Source organism: Pagrus pagrus (assembly GCF_965226575.1).
Source record: "Pagrus pagrus genome assembly, chromosome: 6".
Classification (NCBI taxonomy): domain Eukaryota; kingdom Metazoa; phylum Chordata; class Actinopteri; order Spariformes; family Sparidae; genus Pagrus; species Pagrus pagrus.
Window position 1 is genome coordinate 33,134,415 of NC_140190.1, and position 19,446 is coordinate 33,153,860.

A 19,446-nucleotide genomic window follows, 5' to 3' on the forward strand; every position below is an offset into this window, starting at 1 on the left:
TGCTTGAAATTGTGCTGTCCTGTAGCAGGCGTTTCTTCACCATCTTCACCGCTTCTTGAGTGGGAATGCCCATAAAAAAGTGAGGTGACATCATAAGAAACCATTGTTTCGTCTGGGTCCAGTATTATTTTTCTCACCTTGTTGGTGAGATCCTGTGAGTTTTTGATGTGGTGTTGAGTGTTAACAACCAGAGGAGCTAGGATACTGGCTAAGTGCTTGGATGTGTTATAGGTAACTGAGTTGATGCTGCTGATGATGGGTCTGAGTGGTGCTCCGTCCTTGTGTAACTTGGGGAGTCCATAGATACATGAGAGGCTTCCCCAGGGTACAGTCTGTAATATAATGGCCTGTCAATGGCTTAATGTGTATACATATTCACTCAATGCTCTGAATTTGCCGTGGTCTACAGGCTGGAATCTCATTTACAATTTAGCCAGTTTACCATTTGCTAATTATTAATGTTGTGATATTTCTGATAATAGTATCGAAATGGAGGATGCCAGTGAAGCTGAATCTAGAGGCAAGTCCTCTGCTCCTACATCTCCACTGATCCTGGATGAGTGCAAGACACCCAAGATCCCAGAGTTCCCTCTGACACTGCTTCAGACACAGCCCAAATGTGAAGTGTATCCAGATCTGCACAAAATAATCCAGGTATTGTCTTACAGGGAAAAACATATTCATCTCCTGCTCTTAATTTAATATTTTTAAGGTTATTTCTTTGAATCATAAGCCCCACTTACACTGCCTTTTGCACCGTTATTCTGCCTCGCTGTCTGTATAAAAGTTACAGAGGCGGAATGGGGGGACAGTTTCATTCCACCTCTGATTTGACAGCGGACGTAGTAACAGAGCCTTAACAGAGTGAATCGATGACTGTGTGAAAGTGTAAGCTGGCAGGACGGGACAGGGGCCATCTGATCCTTCACTGGATATCGCTAAAAAAAACGTGAAATGTCCCACACTTCAACCCACAAAGCAGCATTACACCACCAATCGGTAATGAGGTAGCAGGTAGTGTCTTTGGCAACGAATGTGAGGGGAAAAAAATGCAGAATTTAGCCTATATATGGAAAAGTCGCCATCACCCTGTCTGTCCTACCAACTCTTTGTCCATCCAGAAAACAGCATCTGTCCCTGGCAGCGAGAGCCAGGCAGCTTTTGCGGAATCTCTGTCTTAAAAGGGCTATAGACTCTCCTTTGAATAATTGGTAATAAGCTTACAAGGTGAAACTGATGTCATTCTAATTTAAATATAATCATTTGACAGGATAAATTCATGGAGATCGTGTCCCAATACTTCAAAACTGTGCCCTCCAATCCACACTACTTCTTCTACTGCCCATCCTCATCCAAGAAAGAGGTGAGGTGAAAACTGTTTTACATTTTGTATTGTTTTCTTTTGTTTAGACTGACTGTGCTTTGCTTTCATATCTCGTAAACATTCACAATTTAAAATTACTATCAGAGATTATGTTGAGGAAATAAACAAACTTGAAAAAACAACAAAACACAGGAATTTGCATTTCTTTAACCAAAGAAAAATCTGATCTAAGAGATTCATAAATAATGCTTGAGGGTAATTTGTGCATGTGAAAACCAATCAAAATCATTTGTGTCAGTTCTGGCTTGGAAAGGGACACCACTCTCACTTCCCCACCCAGCTGTTCAGTAAACTGGATGAACCTTTGCACTGTGGTTTGTCGTCTCAGGAGGACTCAGAGGACGGGGACGTAGGGAGGAGACCCAGTGAGGAGCTGCTGTCAGAAGCTGAGCCAGCTACTGAGGACGGTGAGGGTCAAGTTGAAAAATCAATTTGGTTTTAACTTTCAGTTTGGGACATCCTTCAATTATGTTGTTTAATATTGACGGTGCATTTACACAGTCAATTGAAATGTTGATGCGACAGCATTATTATGCAAAGTGCTTCACAGAGCAATGACATATACAGAAAAAGAAAAGTTTAAGATCCAATTTCAGTGTCAGGATTTGCTGTTATTATAAAACTTAAATCAGTTTGTTTGCGCATTGTGATAGGAGCAGCATTGGGCAGGTTGTGATTAACTTTATGTTGAATTAAGTTAAAGTTAAGTTAGTTGGGCAGACCACACCAAGAACACTAACTGTAAATAACTATAGATATATTGCTTTAAAACTCACTTTTAACACAAGTGGAGTCCACAACAAAATTACAAGGACATCGACAGTGGCGAACGATATCTTTGGGATCACTTTCAGAATGATCTGTTGAATGAAAGAAACACTGAAGGCCAATCAAAATCCATCTGAATTTATAATCACAATCATGTTTACAACTTATTTAACAGTTATATTAGGGGAAAAAAAATTTCAGCCGAAACAAAATAAACAGTCTCCAACACTGATGGGGGTCTCTGGGGTCTGTCTTGTCTTTACTGATGTCCTCCTTGATGATTGCCAGGGTTATTGATGTTTACTCCAACACTTGAGTGATGTTGTCTCATTCATACCAAAAGCATGAAACTTTTGTTATGAATGAGACAACATCACTTGAGTTTTGGATTTTCCAAACTCTTCTCATCCCTGAAGTATTTTGTGAACCCATATCCATCTTTTTTATTTTATCTTTGTTCTTGGCACAATTTACAGCAGTAACAGGCTCTTGGTGTGGACGGCCCTGATGTCAGAAAAAGTTATGTTAGCAGTGAGGTTAAGTTTGGTCAAATACAGGTTAAGAGGTTGAATTAGGTCTGGTTCAGTTAAGACAGGTTAAGTGTGGGACCAGGTGGATTAAAGTAAAAGATATCTGTGTAACTGAATATTTAGGTAGGTCAATATGACCTAGTGGGCATGTTCAACAGTTCAGACAACATTCTTTTAAATATGTGTTTATTACTTATTTAAAGTTTAACAAGAACACAGAAATAAAAACAAAACAGACATAGCACATCCGTGGTGATACCAATAACAACAGTCATATTAAAACTAAATACAAAGCAAAGCAGTTTTTTGGCAGTACAGAAAATATATATCTCTCTCTCTATATAAACATATATACATATAAATATACACATATAAAGAATAGATACACGCATAAACTGCAAAGAGACAAATAGAGCCTCCGAGAAGCAATGAAAAATGTTTTTCCAATATATGTGAAGTTTACCGCATAACCAGAAAGCATGTGTCAAATTACTGATTTTGGATTTACATCGATTACACACAGGTGAAACATCAGAATAAAAGCTGTGCAATTTTTCTCTGGAATAATAGAGTCTGTGCAACGTCTTAAACTGTATAAGGTTGTGTCTGACATTAACAGAACAATCATGTATACTCCCTAAACAATCGTCCCAGACCTCATCCTCTAATTCTGCATTTAACTTGTCCGCCCATGCCTGTTTAACTTTTGATGTGTTTATCAGAGAACTGTCATGCAGGATCCGATAGAAAAAGGAGACCACCTCGCGAGTATTTGGATCAAATCTATTCTTTGCCTCTGGTGACTCATGCTCATCCAATTTTTCAAAGTTGGGTAAGGGATTCCAGACATAGACTCGGATTTGTAGATACCTGAAAAAACTTGATACAGGGATATTGTAGGCCGCTCTCAACTGTGCAAATTAGGCAAAGTTCCCTTTAATATATAGGTCCCCTACATTACAGATACCTCTCCGCTTCCAAGTGGAAAAAACTAAATCACCTACCTACCTACCTAAATTCTGCACAACATTTATTAATTTTTACAGGGTCCATCAGTAGAGTACCATCTTTTTTATTTAATACAATGTATATGTATAGCTCGATTGTCTTAGCTGACGAGCTGGCAGCCTGTGGGGTTTTTCGCTGAGCTCAAAGTATCTCTGTCTGACTCGTACTAGTAGCTTCGAAACATTTTTGGAGAATAGAATTATACTTGTACCGTAAAGCAGTAATCTTATTGACTAATTCTAGTTTCTGCTCTGTTCTGTAAGAAGCTCCTAGATTAGTTAACTGATTATCTATTTCACTCAACCTTTTCTTTGATTTTTTTTCTTTTCTGCTGCCTCATAAGATATTATGTGACCTCTTACAACAGCCTTCATGGCCTCCCATAAAGTGGAGTCATCAACATCGCCTGTATTGTTGGTATTTAGGTATAGATCCATTTTATCAGAGAGATATGAGCAAAATTCCTTATCCTTCAACAAGGCATTAATTAAGCGCCAGCTGTATTCACCCTTTTTGTGGTTCAATTTAAGACTTAAAGAGACAGGCGCATGATCTGATATAAGTATAATATGGTAAGTGCAATCAGCTACTGAAGTCATCAGCTTTGAGTCCAATAAGAAATAATCAATTCTTGAGTAAGATTTGTGCACCGTAGAGAAATATGAAAAATCTCTTGGCGTGGGATAAAGGAGCCTCCAAATATCCAGTACATTATAAGACTGCATGAGATTATTGAGTGTTCCACTATTCTTAAATGAGCTTACTTGGGGGCGCTGCCTGTCTAAAACAGGATCTAAAGCACAATTGAAATCTCCACCTATGATCATGTTTGAGTCAGATAGATTTGGCATAGTGCTGAAAAGATTCTGAAAAAAGGTGGGATCATCATAATTCGGCCCATACACATTCACTATAGTCTGACTAATAGTCTGGGAGTGGATAAAAGGTATATTTTTCCTTATCAAGATTGCAACAGCTCTTGATTTTGTGCTGAAGTTCGACTGACAAACCTGAGATGCCCATGAAGGATGAAGTACCTTCGCTGCTGTATTCTTAATGTGTTTCCTGTGGAAAACCAATATTAGTTTTGTGCGCATATACTTTCCCTCTCTTCGATGGACTATTAATCCCGCGTACGTTCCGGCTGATTATTTTAATGTGAATCAGTTAACGTAATATCTACTGCTAAGAGGAATCTGTAATATGACTGTGGCAAAACACAAGTAATAAATCGGAACAAACAGGTGTGCTGAAAAAAATACCCAAAGAACAATAAAACCCTCCCAAAGGACAGAACAAACCCAGGAGCAGCGCTTCCACACCCCAAACCTTCAGTTAAAGCTAGACGTGAAGGCCTGAGGCCAGACTAGCAAGATAACTACCAATCTCTCTAAACCAGGGAGACAGAGTCTCCACTTCACAAATGAAAAAGTTAGCAAAAAATGTCTGCATCAGCCGATATATCAATATCAGAAATGTTTCCTCTCAAATATCAGTATCAGTATCGTGAGGTTCTTTTTCTACTTCTATAAGGATTACTTATAAACATGATTTTGAACTGATGACATGTCCTCCTCAAAAATGTTTAAGGTCTCAGAGTCCTGCTGTAAAACATGATTACATTATTATTTGCTATATATCTGAGATTGCTGTTGAAAATCCCAGATAACTCTATTAGTTTTTTGCAAAATACTCAGTTTATGTGATGGCCCATAGTTGTAAGACACTGAACTAAGCGAGTTGTGTTGTGTGTAGAAAACGTGTTGGGCTGCTGCATCATGATGGAGAGCGACACAGATTTAGTGGTGGAATATGAGGAGCAGCCAGGCACCAGCTTTCACACAGAGGGGGAAGACCAGTCCCTATCTGATTCCAACACCGTCAATCAGGACCAGGACTCCTTCAGCATCCTGGAGGGAGACTCCCTGCTGGAGTCTGAGGGGCCACAGCTGGACATGCCACCGCTCTTCGTTCATGTCACATGTTCTGTCAATATGAAAAGCTGCCATGGTTCCATGCCCATACAAACACTGCCTACCTGTCTTGGTGAGTCAGCCTTGAGTGTCTCTTTGCTTCACTCTGGGTTCCTCCCTCAATAAAGAAATCTTTTCAATTTTCTACAAGTTTTTTAATATGACCATTGAGAGTATTTCTTTTGCTGTGATTGCAGGTGAGATTATTTCCTGTCTGGAGAATGCTGAGGCCTTACAGTCAGTCGATTTGAATGAGCTCTCAGTCACATTAGATATTTTTGTTCTGACGCTACCTCTGGAGATTGAAGTCATGGCTAATTTCCATCATAACAGGTGAGTCAAAGTGTAATTTTTTCCTCACTATTTTGGAACCTGCATGGTTTCCTTCCATGTTTAAACTGGTTAGAAGTCTTCTTTCTTGTTAGCATATTGCTTGGCTGTTTCAACCACTAAGGCTGGTTGCACCAACAAGGATTCATTTAATATAGGATCTAATCAGAATTTAGTAAAACTAGGTTTAAAATGAATAAATCCAGATTTAGAATTAAGCAGAGCTCTGTTACACTATTAAAATTAATCTTAATGCTTAGTAAAGAAAAGTTTATTTATGTAAATTGAAAGTTAAACAGAGTTTAATCAATGTGGAGATGCTACCCAAACTAAAATAGATATTTAAATAAATGAATTTGTGTGTGGACAGGACCTTACAAGTATAAAAGGGAAGAAACACTTCTGGCTGCACTGTATTTCTTAATAAAATGTCACATTATTGCCAGTTAGCTAAGAAAATAGTTTAACAGTTAGTTACATCATGCTGGTTTTCAGCTGTTTCAGTGTTAACTTACTGCTGGTGAAAACCCAACACTTCCTGATTATGCCGCTTCATAATAAAAGCTTTTAAAGGAAAAAATAACAAGACTTTTATTGTGGAGAATTTATAGGAAATTAAATGTGCATTTTTACTGCAGTAGTGGAGCTTTGTTAGTGCAGATTCATCGATAGTACAGCTGTGAGGAAGTGTTTAAAGCCACTCCTCTGACCACTGTCATGGTCATGGACCAGCCTGCTGCTTTTAAATGTCTTCTACTCAAGACAGCAGCTCATTAGGTAAAGAGACAAACAGGCAGAAAGCCCTGTTGTCATGGAGATATAATAATAATAATAATAATAATAATAATAATAATAATATAAAGTCAAGCCAAGCTAGCACATGTGGAAATGTCCTATTAATGAACCAGCTGCATCTCTGTCACTGCCCTGTCTGACAGTCGGTCCAGTCTTCTGTTCCACTCCAGAACTGGCTGAACTGGTATGTTGAAAAAAATTCAGCAGCATCATAAAAGTCATTTGGTTTGAGTCTGTCCCTTCATTTCATTCCAGTAACCTGATTATTATGCTCAGTTCATTTAAAAAAGACAGCCATGTTAAAAGTTAAACCTCCTCCAGTGTGAGTTTAAAGTTAATACTGGATCACAGTTTAAACTGCAGGTGCAACAGAATTAATTCAATCTAGGTTTTTAGTGTAGAGAAAACACTAAATTGAGGTTTAAAGAGAGGTGTTAATTGAATCTTTCCTAATTTTAAACCAGTTTTAAAGTTTAGTGCAACAGAATTTTCACTTAAACCATGATTTAATCATAGTGTCAATGAATGAAATAGCACGAAATAGAGTTGAAATTATTAATCAATCAGTATTATAGTTAGCTGGTTAATTTTCCAATCTAAAACGGCATCAATTTTCTGATGTGAGGATTTGTTGCTTTCCTCTGTTTTACTCCAGAGTAAACTGAATATCTTTACGAGTTACGAAAGTAACTGTTGCAGCCTTAGATAGCCTGGATATGTGTGTTTTGCATGGGGCACAAGCAAACCAAGGACTTACTTGTAAAAACATTACTCCATAGTGCAGCTTGTGGTCAAAACTCCACAGGGTACCTTCACATTTTACCCAATTTAAAGTCAAGTCACGTCATGTAGGTCATGTGGCTCATGCATGTGTAGAATTAGATTGGGTTTACTTTTGCACCATCTAGTGGTAAAATCAACAAAAACAGAATGTACATAATGTAAAAGATGTTGTCATCTCAGACAAATCCTCCACATTTTAAGTTTATAAAAGGCAGAAGACATTTCTGAAACATGAAGAAAAGTTGTCATTAAGATGTGCACCCGACCTGATGATGATATGAATTTAAGTGTATATGTGATGACTATGAATGATGAAACCATGGTGTGGCACGTCAGATCTCCTCTTTGTGTGCAGGTACACCTCAGAGAGCAGTGTGTCCCTCAATCGTTCACCTGGACAGCCCTCCTCCTATCGCTCTGATGAGGAGCTGATGGCAATGTTGGACAGTCTGAGGGGAGCCGGTGTTGATGGGTGAGTTTGTTCAACACATAAGCTTGTTCCAGAGGACAATACAGAGTGGATCTTTCTCAGATTGACACTGAATCTCTTTTTGTTTGTGTCTTGTCTCCAATCAGGGTCTCTGGTGATCCCTTATCCAAACTGCCAGATCCTCAAAGGTTAGCAATTCTGGCTACAATGGATAAGGTGAGTCTTATAAATGTTTGCTATCCAAGCAGCAGCACAACAATACAATGCAATACAACAACTAATAAATACAACATCTTGAAGAGAGTGCCGTCACTTTTTAGCTTTTCCCAAATATGCACTACACCCCATGCTAGTATGTGCATTCACACAATTCACAAGTTCTGGGAATTTACATTTTTTCCCCTAAATATATTTATTCAACCCAGGGGTGTGTAGTGCCTTTGGAAATGTGCATTCTCTGAACAGTGGTTTTTCATTTTTTTAATCAAATTACAAAACAAGAAATTTGGAAACTGACCCGTCCTCTAGCAACACCACCAGGCCTTGATTCTACCTGTACACAAGAAGTAATCAAACTATCAGGTTACCATGAACTGTACTGAGCTGAATCATGCTTCCAGTAGATCCCCTATGGGTCCTTTTTAAAGTTTCAGTTTGAGGGGAAAGAAATTTTGTCCAAGCATATAAATTGAAGTTCTTTTGATAGTTTTTTAATGTTTAATGTTAGTAAATAGGCTTTGTTGTGCTGCCTGCATTTGCTCCTCCTGCAGTTGCATCATTGTTTCCCCGCACCACCTACCTCAATATGTGAAGCTGGTGCTAATGAAATAAAAAAGCTGTTACTTAGCTCTTCGACTCATAAGTGAGTTTCTGTCTCTATCACTCAATGTACACCATGAGTTGTTTTGCTGTGCTGTGTTAGAGAAGACTGCCATCACTGTAATACAGCATAAATAAGAAGTGTTAACACACGCAAGCCTTTCTCTCCTCTTAATTGTTGTCTGTGTGGTTTTCATTAAAATTCTTGGTGTAACAGTTGGAGTTTGATCCATAACCTATACTATGGTGTTTGGGTCCTTGAATTAGACAGAATAGGGTCAGGAAAGACTATGAAATATTGAATTTGATGTTTCAACAAGTGGGAACATTTAAGTGGTTAAGAAACAGTCTCATTTTAATACTGATGCCTCTATATAACCTACATAAGCAAATGAGACCATCAGTGAGAAGATTGGCTATTTTTATATAGTTGTTGTTTTTATTCTTAATGCCTGTAGCCAGGTTAGATAAGTCATACAATTAAAATGATTTTAAGCTATATTTTATGAATTGAAGTGTCTCACGGCCTGAGGAAAGAAGCTGCTCTGTAGTGACAATAAAACAAAGTTTACTTTGTTTCACCATTGTCATATTACAGTTATTAATCCTATATAGTCACAACCTTACATGACTTCATTGCCACGCATCCTGCAAACCGCTGGATGCATGGCAACAAATGTTTACTGTAGAAGATCTGTAGAAGATCCACATGAGACAGTGGTGCCCTTACAGTTTTTGTCCACAGGGGCCATGAGAATCAACAAAAAACCTGAATCCTGGAAATAAGGCCATATTTTTTTAATGTATAATGATATAATTGGTTAGTGACCTCATTTATGTACACAAATGGATGAGCCCTTTGACTAACCTTGGCACACATGTTAGCCTCACTGTTAATAGGATTGTTAGAATATAAAAATCATCAATCAAGGTTTTTTCAAACACTTTCTCTAACAATTTACATTTAAATGCATCTTTATAATGTGTGTGTGTGTGTGTGTGTGTGTGTGTGTGCGCGTGTTTTCAGATCCGCTGGCTGCTGGAGGATGAGATTGTTTCTGCTCTGCGTCACTCTCGGGTCATCAGCTCGGCCACACTGCAGAAAGTAGCAGAGCATGTTGTGCGCTCTAGTGGTCAACCGCACTGTCACTGTGAAGATGTCCCGCTGCAGTTTGTCTTCGGGCCTGAGCAGTCTCTGGAAAAATTCAAAGAGGCAAGGAAGCACACATGCATCTCTCTCTCGCTCTCTCTCTCTCTCTCTCTCTCTCTCTCTCTCTCTCTCTCTCCGTTTCATACATGGTATGAATTTTAATCTTTTAACAGTAATACTGTTTTCACTCACTTCTCAATTCCATATGGTTCTATGAGTGATGTTGATAGGTTTTCAGTATAGTGAGTCCTCTGGACCCAGAGGTGGTCATTTGAGTTGGTCTCAGGGAAATTCAGTGGGTCCCCAATAAAATCTGTGATGTGTAACAAATTGTAGTGTTAAACTCGTGTTTAGTGTTCTGTGGTTATAATCCTGTTTATATTAATGTATGTTGAAAATATATTCATGATTCATTCAACCTTTGTTTAAATCTCAAAAAAATCATTATCATCATGCTCTCTACATCATTTGCATTTAAAAAAATGTGATAACAAACAGAAACAACGAACATAATCACAGAGCGAATAAACAGAATGGGTACATAAAAATTATGACAGATGAGAAGCAATATGACAGAATACAAATAAATGTGGAAAAAAGTGCTGAAAATGATAAGAAACTGCAGCAAATGAACATGACAGAACACAAATAAAACAGGTACGTAAAAAAAAAAATAGCAGACAACCATACAGGACAGCACGTAGTTAAAAACAGTTACATTTAAATGCTGAGTAGTTTGAAATCAAAGTCTTAAACTGGCCTACAGGTATAACTGCGTGAGGTTTAAAATGTACATTGTAAAAAGGTGTATGGAGCACTGAAACTGAAAGCAGTTCTCCCAAATTTAGTGTTAACCGGGGAACTTGGCGCATTATGCAATCACTAGAGCGTATTGAATAGTGACTCTGTGAGCGGCTTCATAAAGAGCTGATATATGGTGGCATGTTGCCCTTCAAGGCTATAAACACAAACAGAAACCAATGGCTGTCACGTCTTAATGTTAAAGGTGCCCATCCAACTTTTTCATATAGAATACAATGATGAGTGGAATAACAGTCACCAGTAATGAATCTGAGGGCAGAGTGATAAACCCAGTCTAGTGGAGTAAGAGTGGAGACAGAGGCATGTCTATAGATAACATCACCATAATCCAGGACAGATAAAAAGACAGCGTCAGTGAACCGTTTCCTACAGAATATGGGGGAAGTAGTTCTGTTTCTGTGTAAATAACCAATTTTTTGTCTTAGCTTGCTAATAAGTATGTTAATATGGAATTTAAATGTGAGTTTCTGATCCAACCAGATACCCAAGTATCTGTATTCAGAAACCCTTTCAACACTGTGTCCTGTTAGAGTGGTAACATGCAGAACAATGTCTGTGATATCTCTGGCTCTTGAGAATATCATGAATTTGGTTTTGTTTGCATTGAGGACTAATTTCAGGTTAAAAAGAAAATCTTGCAGTTTGTCAAAAGCTTGCTGGAGAATTGTCATGGCTTTATGTGCAGTTTCAGCACTGGACTGTATCATCAGCATTAAGATGGGTGTTACAGTTTGTTATAGAGGATGTAATATAGTTAATATAGATTGTGAATAAGACAGGACCCAGTATTGAACCTTGCGGAACCCCTTTAGACAATGGCAAAAACATGGAATGATCATTTCCTACAGTCACACATTGTTGTCTATGAGACAGGTAGTCCCTGAACCAATTACAATCAAAACCAACATCACTTAACCTCTGTATGTGCAAAGCATGGTCAACAGTATCATAAGCTTTTGTTAGATCCACAGAGAGGGCAGCACAGTATTTCCCTTCATCAACAGCAGATATAATATAATTAGTAACTGAGCTGATAGCAGTAGCAGTACTATGCTTAGCTCTGAAACCAGACTGCTGAGGACTCAACACAGGATATATTGAGTGGAATGATTTGAGCTGATTATTGACTAATGATTCCAGGACTTTAGCAAGACAAGGCAGGTTAGAAATTGGTCGATAGTTGTTAATATCAGCTTCATCACCACCTTTATGCAGTGGGACAACATGTGCAGTTTTTCAGATCTTAGAGAACCCCAGAAGAAATGGATAGATTACAAAGATAAGTAATTTCATCAGAAATGAATGGAGCACAGAGTTTTAAAAAATATGGGTCTAGTTTATCCTCCCCAGTTGCTTACTTATATCTACATCTTGAAGTGCCTCCTTACAATAGAGGAAGTGAAGTTGCAGTGTAAACAGAGAGGTATGGTTTGAGGAGGGCTCATGAGGCAGCAGCTGACTGTTAACAGCAGACCTGAGTACACCGTGTCAAACTGATCTCCAGTAGCAACAAAATATTTGTTAAAAGCATCAAGAATATCTGATGGGTTATCTATTTGGCAATTATTAAATCTTATGCTAGAAGGTAAAGACATATGTTTTTATTTATATTTACTGCTTTCCAAAATTTGGATGGGTTTGTCCAAGAGCTGGAGATTAATTCTATGTGATATTTGGCCTTTGTTTTTCTCAATGAAGATATGCATTTATAGGGATGTCCCGATCAGGTTTTTTTTACCCCGATCCCAGATCCGGGTCATTTAATATTTAGTATCTGCCTATACCGAGTACAGATCCGATACTTAGCCCTAACTAATATTTCCCTAGAGCTGCATTAAAAAAAAAATTACCTGCATCCAAGCTGTTCCTTAATACGTTTTTTTTATTTTGTTTAAACAAAGTAAATACTTTCATATGGCTCTTTCTTATTCTGCATATCCTATCGTTTCATTGTTTTTTTAACAACCAAGTAAACAAAGTCAGGAACTAAAAAATGTCTTTGGCTCTCATCAGTTCCACTTAGTGCAGCTTTGTAGTAAAACTATAACACTCAAATGAAGAACGTCGCAATTCCCCTTCATAGTGGTATAATAGCTTTTTGTAATTTTGACATTCACAGTCACAAAAATCAAAATCAAAATTCTTGTAAGCATGTAGTACCGCACGTTGTAACTCGAAAGTGGAATCAATCCAGTGTGCAGTGAGGCTTAGCAATGACATGGGGCAAACATCAGAACTCCAAATGTCTGTCGTTAAGCTAATAGCAGTCACTTCTGTTAAATCACCTCGTAGGTGGTCACGAACTTTGTTGTACATCTCCGGTAAGGCGGTATCTGAAATGTAATGCCGAGATGGTAAGGCATACCGGGGATCCAAAAACTCCAGAAGATGGCGAAAACCCTGATTCTCTACCACGGAGATGGGCTGGTTATCCAGAGCGATGAATTCAATGACCTTCTCTGTAATATTTTTGGCCTGTCGCTGTCTCGAGGACATTTTTCTTTCCTTTTAAAAGTATCCGTGAATGTTTGTTGCTTCGTGCCCAAATTTGTAGTATTAAATGCAGCTCTTTTGTTACCCCCTTGCGAAACGGTCCCATTGCAGATGTTACATGTTGCTGTTGGACTGCTTTCGCTTTCTAATTTAAAATATTTCCACACTGCAGACATTTTATCCACAGGGTTCCCAGAGTAACATTAAGCGTGCGTCTATGTTCTGCCACAAATCGTGCTCCGTTTACGACAGCTGACGTAAAAATAATCGGGCTTGGGTCCACGCTCAAAATTGCCGATCCCGATCAGTGAAACAACGCCCATATCGGCCCGGATCCCAATCCCGTAGATCAGCTCGGGACATCCCTATGTATTTATTTCTGAGTTGTCTAAAAGTTGACCAGTGGGCTTCCTCACCAGTACACCTTGCTAAAGCTCAGGTGTTTGTCCCTGCATTGAGCATCATTGGTAGTTTTTAGCTGAACCAGAGGTTTGAGCTATCTTTAACCCTGAGCTTTTGAATGGTACATGTTTATCAATAATGGGAACAATAATGGGCTGTAGCTCAGTGGGTAGAGCAGGTGGCCAGTGATCAGAAGGTCGCTGGTTCGAATCCCGGCTCCCCTGGGCGGAACTGAGCTACATGCCGAGGTATCCTTGAGCAAGATACTGAACCCCAAAATTGCTCCTGATGTGCAGTTGGCACCTCTGCCATCAGAAAAGGGCCCTGCGATGAGCTGGTGACTCATCCAGGCCTTCACCCATTGAAAACTGGGATTGGCTCCAGTAACCCCCGCAACATCCCCGCAACCCTCACGGATGAGCGGCAGAAAATGAGATGAGGGAACTAAAGAGTCGGTGAAATATTCAAGAGCCTGTTCTACATCCAGTATTTCAGTAGTATACTGTATATTACTGTTAGCAATTTAAACGGTTAAAAACGCCTGTTCATTAAAATGTTTTAGATTTCTTTTGATAAAAATTCTTGACATTGATGTTGACTTTGAAGGATCTTTTAAATTAGGTCTGGTCGGCTCGTCGATCAGCTGTGCCAGATTGAGATTGTCACATATCTCTTTTAGACAGTTTGAATCATTTGTTAACCAGTTTAGGTTAAAATCACCTAGAACCAGCATTTCTGAGTTACAGTACTGAGCAAGTAAGTCTGCTAAATTATCAGTTGCACTGGAGATAGCTGAGGGTGGTCTGTATACACCCACAACAATGATTGCAATATTACAAGATAATTTTCAGAGCAATAAATTCAAAGGAATGAGGTATAGTGACAACATATAAAACGGTGACGGATAAACCTGATTTCACATATCTGAAAATTCAAAAAACAAAAAACAAATCAAATCCCAAATCTGAAAACAAAACACTGGCACATCTAGGACTGCCCCCTTAAAGTCGGAGACTGATTTGGTCAGTCAGAGTACATTACAAATACAGGATAAAACATAGAAGCTTACAAAAACGCATGGGGATATGTTAATGAAGGTTCTCAGTCATCCAGGTCATGGTAATTCTAAGTGCTGTATCGTAGGCAGCTGGACTTGTTTCAGTTTCTTGAAGACGGTTCACCTCTCATCCAAGAGGCTTCTTCAGTTCTAACTAACTGGAGGGGAGTTGCAGGCTTTTAAACTCTGTGTGGGAGTGTCCTTACAGAGTCTTTGGGGACACGTGTGAGCTCTGAGTTTCAGAGTCGTTAGGGCCACTTGTAGATCGTTGGTCAAATCGGCCTTCATGTGGGTTGTTAGGGCTAGGTGGAATGGTTGTTAAGCTGTCTGGGGAGAGAACTCAGTACTGCATTGTAGGTGGGTGATAAGTAATGTTGTAGGCCACCTCCTCTGTTCAAAGACGGTCGTTCCAGTTTGACACAGATGGATTCTTTTACTCCTCTTTCAAACCATCTGTCCTCTCTGGCCAAGACGTTTACATTGTTGTCCTCAAAGGAATGATTTGTCTCCCTCAGATATAAGTGGACAGCAGAGTCTTGACCTGAGGAATTGGCCCTCCTGTGTTGTGCCATTTGTTCATGGAGAGGTTGTTTTGTCTCCCAAATGTACAAATCTGTGCAGTCCTGGCTGCAGTGAAGAGCATAAACTACATTACTCTGTTTATGCCTGGGTGTTTTGTCCTGAGGATGGACAAGTTTCTGCCTCAGTGTGTTGGTAGGTTTAAAGTGAACTGGAATATGATGTTTATTGAAGATCCTCCTGAGTTTCTCAGATGTTCCTGTGATGTAGGGAATGATGATGTTGTTACGTTTTAACGTCTCCTCCTCTCTGTCTGCTCTGGATCTTTTAGAGGTTTTGACAAAGGTCCAGTTTGGGTAGCCACAGGTTTTAAGTGCTCCCCTGATGTGCTTCTGTTCCTTCTCCTTCCCCTCTGTCTTTGTGGGCATGGTCTCAGCCTGATGGTTTAGGGTTCTGATGACCCCCAGCTTGTGCTCCAGTGGGTGATGAGAATTGAACAGCAAGTATTGATTTTTGTGTGTAGGTTTTCTGTACACCTGAATGTTGAGGCTTCTGTCTTCTTCAATGTGTACTGCACAGTCAAGAAGGGCAGACTGTCTCCTCTGAGTGTTATTTTTCTCACCTTGTTGGCGAGATCCTGTGAGTTTTTGATGTGGTGTTGAGTGTTAACGACCAAAGGAGCTAGGATACTGGCTAAGTGCTTGGATATGTTGTACGTAACTGAGTTAATGCTGCTGCTGATGGGTCTGAGTGGTGCTCCTTCCTGGTGTATCTTGGGGAGTCCATAGATACATGGGATGGCTTCCCCGGGATACAGTCTCTAATATAATGGCCTGTCAATGGCTTTGAGCTTTTCCATTTTTTGCAGATATTCTATAACCTTCTTTTCGTCGCCTCTGGTAGGATCTGGCCTCAGAGTCTCATGAGTGTTAGTATCACTAAGCAGATCAGTGACTTTGGTCTGGTAGTCTGCTGTGTTTAGCACTACAGTGCATCTGCCTTTGTCTGCCGGCAAGATGGTGATGTTCCGGTCTCTTTTGAGTGATGCCAGAGTCCTCCTTTCCTCAGTAGTGAGGTTAGGCCTGTCACGATAGCCAATAAATCAATTAATCATATGATAAATTAAAATGAGCTCGATAATTTTGCCGGCCTCGATAATTTCCATTTGGTGCTAACATTGTTGCTGCAATAAGGAATCTTGGCTGGCCACAAGCTCCATCTTCATTTACTTTGGATATTTAAAATGTCTTCTTCATGTTCCAATGTTAAATATTCTTTAGAAATTAAGGTTTATTGATCTGTGAAAGGGTGTACTTGCATTATTATGCCATTATCATTATATTAGTTGAAAAATGGTCTCAAAGCGACAATATTATCGTTTATCGCAATAATTTCTCGGACAATTTATCGTCCAGCAAAATTTGTTATCGTGACAGGCCTAAGTGAGGTTGGCTTTTGCATTAGCAAGAGCGGCTGATACCTTCAATCTGTTGGACAAGTTTTTCACCTACTCTTGTATGTCCGGATGTGCTGTGTTGTTGATGTCCTTATTTCTCCAAGGGGAGAGCTTCTGTTCTATGCGAGTTGCTTTGACGTGCCTGTAAAGTTTGGAATTTTCATGTCCGCCGTTCCTTACACTTAATGTGTTGTGATGCTTGTGTCTTCTCAACAAGCTTGGAGACATTTTCCAGGACATTGCTTGGTAGTAGTGTTGTTAGTTCCTCAAATGTCTGGTCAGTCTTAGTAGTGAGTGCATCGATGGTGAAATTAATCTGTCGCACTCTTTCATTGAGTAGCTGGTTTTGAGCCCTCTGAAGGATCTTTGTGACCCTGTGTCCTTTCACACTGGAACCCAGGCGTAAGCTCTTAGGAATGGTGATAACAATGAGGAATTACAGTATATATAAAGGAAACCACAGATATACTTTTATATTAGCTGCCACACTAGTTAAAAGAAATCCAACCGACAACATGGGATGGTGGTTAACTGATAAGAAAAGCTGCAATTTAGGGGCACCAAATCCTGTTTTTGTCCAGGGCACCAAAATGGCTATGAAGAATAGTTGAATCTTTTTTATCAAACAGCCAAACCTGAATAGTGGTTTATTTGTTACAGTTACAACATAGTACGTTGATCCACGATAATCTGTCATCGTCAACATGACTAAATAGGCTACAGAATCGACCAGAGCTGAGTATTTTTGACAGTGGCTCTGAAAATGTATTTGCCAATACCATGTTTGTACCTCTGATTGTTGAAATGAAATCTGTGTGCTGCTGTTGCAGCAGAAAGTAGTGTGTCACAATGATTGAGACTATGCACACAGCATGCAGATGGTGGGAAACAGTGATCTGCAGATATTTTTTTATTTATTGACAGCAAGTTTCCTTTTATCATTAGTTTATTGTTCACAATGTGGCATTATCAGGGTTAAAATATGGTGTGTCCCCTGGACACATGGAATAGTGAGTTTACTGCGTCCTTTCAGATTTTGATGTGTCAGAGATGCAGGACGTTTATCGACCATTTACATTTACTTTTCTGCTGTTTTTCATTTATTGTTAAGCTAATTTAAATACTTCCTGTACAGATGTTTCATATTAAAAGACTCCCAGGTCCAGGGTGTCAGGGTTTCAGATAATTCGAACAGCTAAATGTATGTTAAAATGTTGCAAAAATTTAAAAATGTTTTTTAACATAATAGTTAAACCTGCAACTTTGCAAGTGTAAATATAATACAAATATGTATTTTATTTAGCTCATAGCATGTATGGAATCAAAGAAAGATGATTCTAAAATGAATGTCCTATAATGATGACTGTGGATGAACACCTCCCTTCATATATATTTTTTTTAATACCCAGCTCATTTTGTTCATGCCAGCTTTGAAGGCGAACTCTAGTTCAGGGGAAGAAATGTTGATGAGATGAGAAAAATCTTAATTTTTTCTGCCTAAACAAACTCTTTGTTTTCATGACTGAATAAACAAACGTTGTTTATATGTGGCAGACCCTGCCACCTTTCTAGCTTCAAACAGTGTTCTGGGACCTTATTTTCCTCTGAGAACAGCTGATTTATTCACTTATGAAAAAAACACATATTTTTGAGTTTGTATTATTATCTCATAAATATTGTAAATTTTACAATTCTGAGTTTGAACTTTGAACAAAACTACACAGTGGCCCTTAAATTTGAGAAAACAAAACAAAATATCCATGTCCATCTTGTATCTTTTGGCTTATTTCTTTAATCAGCCCTTTTCTTCTTTACATTCATCATTTATCTCAGTACTTGCCTGTAGTGGAACATCATAATAGCAGTGTTTGGACACATTGTTAGGATGTATGATTAGATTCATGTCTGATCCCTCAGGAGTTTCGCAGAATGTCATTCTCTGGCTACGTGTTGAATGGGGAGCAGGACGGTTTCTACTACATGTCCCTGAGCAGACTGCACCCTCAGAGGATCCATGCCACCAAGAGGCTATCTGAGAGCACCACCGACCCCCCACCACACACTGACCCCTGCAATATTGGACCACAGGTGGAGGAGGTGATCTTGGAGAGTGAAGCAGAGGCTCGGGCAGCAGAGGCAGACAGCGAGGTCAGATACTTCAATGTACACTGATTACAGACACACAGAGTAACAATAATATATATTTTCAGAGCTTACCAACCATTATGTCTAATCCTCTGATGTCCTTTGTTGAACAATTACAATAGATGAAACATGTTATGAAAATTATACTAAATTTAGTTTAATTCTGTTCAACTGCAGATTGAAGACAAGATGCATATCTGCGTTGCTGCCAACGCTCCCAGTGACACGATTGCAGAAGCCAGTGAGCCGATCAGTGCCTTGAAGCCAGAGGCACATGATACTGTGTCTCAGAGTTCAGTTAGCATGATGGGGGTCAGAGTTCAGCCCAGTACCCCCCAGCTGCAGCATGAAGAGCCCACCTCACACCCCAAGATGCTGTCCAGTGTCAGTCTGGCTGAGTCCATGCAGTCAGCCTCTCACAGTGAGTCAAACAGACACATTGCATACCTGTGATGTATTATTAAGGGGTTGGTTGACTCTGCAGGTTGTTCCCTCTCCCCAACGTGACAGGTAACACTAAGCACTGAAAGGATTTTTTTGGCCATTTTAAGGCTTTATTTGGATAGGACAGCTTGGAGATGA

At 39.3% G+C, this 19,446-nt stretch overlaps 1 protein-coding gene across 5 annotated transcripts in view; it reads left to right on the top strand.

The window, feature by feature from the left end:
- szt2 (SZT2 subunit of KICSTOR complex) overlaps positions 1-19,446 on the top strand; it is a 188,766-nt gene that overhangs the window by 42,273 nt on the left and 127,047 nt on the right. For all 5 annotated transcript variants that reach the window (XM_084355904.1, XM_084355903.1, XM_084355906.1 and 2 more), the window contains 10 exons: positions 483-654; positions 1,271-1,363; positions 1,713-1,791; positions 5,446-5,736; positions 5,861-5,996; positions 7,927-8,043; positions 8,148-8,217; positions 9,848-10,033; positions 18,637-18,867; positions 19,042-19,285. In XM_084355904.1, coding sequence (XP_084212030.1) covers positions 483-654; positions 1,271-1,363; positions 1,713-1,791; positions 5,446-5,736; positions 5,861-5,996; positions 7,927-8,043; positions 8,148-8,217; positions 9,848-10,033; positions 18,637-18,867; positions 19,042-19,285 — 1,619 coding nt within the window. The remainder of the gene's footprint in view (positions 1-482; positions 655-1,270; positions 1,364-1,712; positions 1,792-5,445; positions 5,737-5,860; positions 5,997-7,926; positions 8,044-8,147; positions 8,218-9,847; positions 10,034-18,636; positions 18,868-19,041; positions 19,286-19,446) is intronic.